Consider the following 5,025-nt stretch of genomic DNA (forward strand, 5'->3'; position numbering starts at 1 on the left):
AACGTTATGAAGCGACGAGAATACTTTTTGTACGTGAAGAAAACAAAAATAACGACTTTATTCAACAATTTGTCGTCTCTGTGTCTCTCCGCATCACCGTAGAGCCATTTTGGAGAATATCCGCTGAACGCAAACTGCGTACGCTATTCTGTGTCAGCTGCGACACAAGGATACGTTTTCTGCGTGTATTTACGCTTTGCTTTGAACGAAAACAGCGCATCCGTGCAGCGCGGCTGACACAGAAGAGCGTACGCTGCTTGAGAACATGAAAGTGCCCAGATGTGTTCTTGAAATCGAGGATGCACCGAATGCAGACTTGAAAGAATCGTAGAAAATCCCAAAAGACGCTGCGTGCGAACGACGAACGGAAGCCTGTAAGCTTCTCGTTCTCGCTTAGAGATTACCGCTGCTAGCTCACAAATATGTGACGGCTCGTTAAAGTAAACATTTGTTGTTTTGTTTTGCATAATTTTAATAAAGTGAGAAAGCCTGTCGTAATTTTTATTGGCATATTAAAAAGAATTTTAACAGTAACAAAGAATATATAACATTATACATAGCTTAATCATTTTCACAAATACATACAGTAAAAAGCTATAAAATAATATGAAAATATTGTCTATAATAAAATTAAATAAATGTTTAAAAAGCGTTAAGACATTTGTTTGTGATGTTTTATGTTATTTATTTTGCATTGAGTGCTGCTGTCTCCCTCCTTATAACCTGCTTAGACTGTCAGTTGAGCAGCAAGATCACAGCGCATCTCAATTCTCACAAGGATGCGTTCTGTTTTCTCGCGTCCTTCTGAGTTTGTTCTTTCAAGGCAGCCTGACAAGACGTGTTCCACGAGAACACAAGTCCGTTCTTTGCATTCTTGGAATTGAGAAACAGACTTTCTTTCTTTTTTTCTGTCAGGTTGTTATGGTGTTGATGGTGAAAGTGACTCTATCATGAGCTCGGCCTCGGAGAACTCGACAGAACCGTGGTTCTGTGACGCGTGCAAGAATGGCGTCACACCCAGCTGTGAGCTCTGTCCCATTCAGGACGGCATCTTCAAAGAAACTGATGCGGGGAGGTGAGTTTTAACCGATGCTTGGTCTGATATTATCCTTTGTCATCATTAGCACACTCATTAAAGGCACAGCCATCTCTGTCATACCTTTCATGTTTGAGTTACTCCTTTAATTGCTGTATATCCGTTGAAAGTTTTTATACCACCCTCTGAGCTAAGATGCTGGAAAAATGCTAAATAAGTGAAATACTTGAAGAGGCACAGGTATGTGCAGGATGAGTGAAGGAGAGAAGAAGTGGTGGATTTGGCTAGGAGGGAGAGAGGCATGGGGCTGAGAGAGAGGGAGAGGAAGAGAGAGGCGTCTGAAGCGTGAAGACTCAAGCCACGTTATCACTGATAGTGCTCCTCAGCCCGCCTGCACCCAAATTTACTACTTCACTAGAGCATGAAAAACACAGCAAATTAAAGTGTGGAGCGTGCGCTCACCAAAGATGGATATCTTTATATTGGACTTCCTAAAGTCTGCATTTGAAATTCTGTCACACCGAATGGTCAAGTTAGAGTACATTTGAACCACTTCTGAATGGCTTGAGGGTTATAGCAGTTATTCAGGGAATAGTGAATAGTCTACCATTAACTAGATGCTGCTTTGTTCTGCTAATGGTGGACCTCTGAATTAATTTAATTAACGAACGTATGATTTGTTATTCAGCACATGAAGTGAATAAGGAACTGTCCTTATACTATGATAATTGTAAAAATAGATATTATGGATGAATGCTCAACTTTGCTTTGTTCTGCTGAAGGTGGGTGCACGTGGTGTGTGCCCTTTACGTTCCAGGGGTCGCATTTGGAGACATTGACAAGCTGCGACCTGTGACACTCACAGAGATGAACTATTCAAAGTATGGAGCAAAGGCAAGTACCAAAAGTTACTTATGACAGACAGCTAAAAAATAAACTAACATTACCTCAAGAACAGGTTATTAAAGGGGTCATATGATTCAGCTACTGTTTTGTTATTAGTTTAAGTATTTGCTATTGACTGTTCAAATGCTGAGTTTTGCGCAGCGCAGAGTAACGAACGCGTCGTGTGTGTGTGTGTGTGGGGAACAGGGTCACATCACAGGAGAGTGAACTGCCTGTCAGAAATCATAGCACGTCAGCTAGTGTCTTAACCGCGACTTTCACTGTGTCTGTCACGCGACTCTTGCCCTTTGGGCTTGAACTGATGGTAAAACTAACGACATTATTAACTGTCTTGATACTTACTTTGAAAGCTGAAGCTCGCGATTATGGTAAGGGGCGTTACATTTCCGACGCGTGCTTGTGGTGTTCGACCAATCACAATGCACTGGGTCAGCTGGCCAATCAGAGCAGACTGCGCTTGTCAAAGGAGGGGGATTTGTTGAAAATGACGTGTTTGAGAGAGGCGGGGCATAGAGGCCCTACAATAATGTACAGTATTTGAAAAAGAATGTGTTTTTTGAACATTAAAGCATGTCAACATATTCTGTTACACCAAATACACAAAATAATGATCTTCAAAATAGCATCATATGACCCCTTTAAAACTTTAAAGTTAGATTTATTGTCCCTATAAACTGGCAATTATTTTCCTGAATGAGGCACAGTTACATGGCTATCACATTTGTAAAGCAAATCACACACCGAATGAGAAGCGCAGCGAAACATCTCACCACGACTTGAGTGACAGGTGGATTGCCGCTGCTGTCACCACCGTCGAGCTAGGTGGGTGTGGTTTCAGCAACCAGCTCCCGCCTCTTTGCCCATCTTTGATTATCCGGGAGTGACGCGCGGTGACGCGCTGCCAAGATGACGACGGCCGCCTCCGCCCACTTTTGAGCTTCAAAAACTATCTTCGGACACTACGTCCATGTTTTTATAGTCTATGAAAACGACGTGTTTGAGAGAGGCGGGGCATAGAGGACCTACAATAATGTACAGTATTTGAAAAATAATGTGTTTTTTGAACATTAAAGCATGTCAACATATTCTGTTACACCAAATATACAAAATAATGATCTTTAAAATAGCATCATATGACCCCTTTAATAGTGGCAAGCCAATATGATCAGTATTTGAACACTATCATCAACCACTACTGATCAACTTACCAACATTTATTCATTTTATTATTATTATTATTATTATTATCATTATTCTGCAGCAAAGTGCACCAGACTGTTAAATTCTAAAATGTTATGAAATATACAATACACAATATGACTCTACAAGTGTTTGGGGTTGGTATAATTTTTTGAACCACGAGTCTCTTATACTAACCAAGACTGCATTTATTTGATCAGAAATACTGTAAAAAATAGAACTTTAACTTGAAAATGTAATTAATGGTAATTTGATATGATGGTAAGCAGACTTCAGTGTCACATGATCTTTTAGAAATCATTCTAATAGGCAAGGCGAGGCAAGTTTATTTATATAGCACATTTCATACACAATGGTAATTCAAAGTGCTTTACATAAAAGAAAAGAAAATAATAATTAAAAAAAATAATCACAACAATAAAACAAGGAATTTAAAAACTTTGAAAATGATTTAAAAATTGATTTAAGAGGTTTAAAATGAATTTAAAACAGTTAAAGGGGTCATATAATGCGATTTCAAGTTTTCCTTTCTCTTTGGAGTGTTACAAGCTCTTGGTGCATAAAGAAGATCTGTAAAGTTGCAAAGACTAAAGTCTCAAAACCAAAGAGATATTCTTTATCAAAGTTAAGACTCTGCCACGCCCCCCTAAAACGACTTGTTCTAACACGCCCCCACATATCTACATCACCATGTGGAAATATTTGCATAATGCGCCCAAATGTGCAAGCAAAGAAAGAAGGCGTGGTTTCAGAAAACCGCAGTTAGTGTTGATGCAGCCATGTCAGAGAGACGCTGTGTGTTTCTAAGCGAAAGCAAAAGCACTTTATTTGGCCTTACGAAAGTAGATGCATTTAGGAATCTTTAAGATCACTTACAACAGAACAGCAATGCATTTTATGGACGACCATTTCATGAACCTAGGAGAGGAGGTAATTCTGACTTTGCTATGACAAAATGGCGCTTCTGAATCAGCTACTGTTTTGTTATTAGTTTAAGTATTTGCGATTGACTGTTCAAATGCGGAGTTTTGCGCATCGTGTGTGTGAGTGTGCGCGCGCGCGCTTGCGCGCGTGTGTGTGTGAGAGAGAGAGAGAGAGACAGGGTCACATCAAAGTGGAGTCAGCTGTCTTAACCGTGGCTTGTGTACTGCAAACACATACCAGCTTCATCACTGTGTCTGTCACGCGACTCTGTTCCCCTTTCGGGCTTGAACTGATGGTAAAACTAATGACATTATTTACTGTCTTTACATTTATTTTGAAAGATGAAGCTCGCGATTATGGTAAGGGGCGTTACATTTCCGACGAGTGCTTGCGGTGTTCGGCCAATCACAATGCACTGGGTCAGCTGGCCAATCAGAGCAGACTGCGCTTGTCAGAAGGAGGGACTTTGTAGAAAACGAAGCGTTTGAGAGAGGCGGGGCATAGAGGACCTACAATAATGTACAGTATTTGAAAAATAATGTGTTTTTTGAACATTAAAGCATGTCAACATATTCTGTTACACCAAATACACAAAATAATGATCTTTAAAAAAAGCATCATATGACCCCTTTAATAAAAAAATCTTACATATTGTGCCTTTAAATGCATTTACAAGGCAGGAAAAAAAAACAGCTGCTGCCACCAAAGTTTGAGACGGCAGCTAAAAGAAAATATCTGACTTTATTATTGCAAGTGAATGAACTGAATTTATTTAATTATTAAAATATAGGTTCACAAAGAGCATAAAAGAAAACATGTTAGCTAAGTAATTTTAAAAGCTTTATATATTCTAAAGCATGCATTCAAAGTAATTTAAATTAAAAGTTTATAATTTTGTCAAAATAAAATTGCTTAAATGTAATGCATATATATATATATACAGTATATACATATATATA

General features: G+C 39.0%; 1 protein-coding gene across 1 annotated transcript in view; it reads left to right on the forward strand.

Moving 5' to 3' along the window:
* Positions 1–5,025, forward strand: part of phf14 (PHD finger protein 14) — a 98,757-nt gene that overhangs the window by 24,127 nt on the left and 69,605 nt on the right. The window contains exon 6 of the mRNA XM_016530405.1: positions 1,819–1,930. Within this exon, the coding sequence (XP_016385891.1) occupies positions 1,819–1,930 (112 nt within the window). The remainder of the gene's footprint in view (positions 1–1,818; positions 1,931–5,025) is intronic.

The sequence above is a fragment of the Sinocyclocheilus rhinocerous genome, unplaced genomic scaffold (genome assembly GCF_001515625.1).
Source record: "Sinocyclocheilus rhinocerous isolate Xijiao unplaced genomic scaffold, SAMN03320098_v1.1 scaffold781, whole genome shotgun sequence".
Taxonomy (NCBI): Eukaryota; Metazoa; Chordata; class Actinopteri; order Cypriniformes; family Cyprinidae; genus Sinocyclocheilus; species Sinocyclocheilus rhinocerous.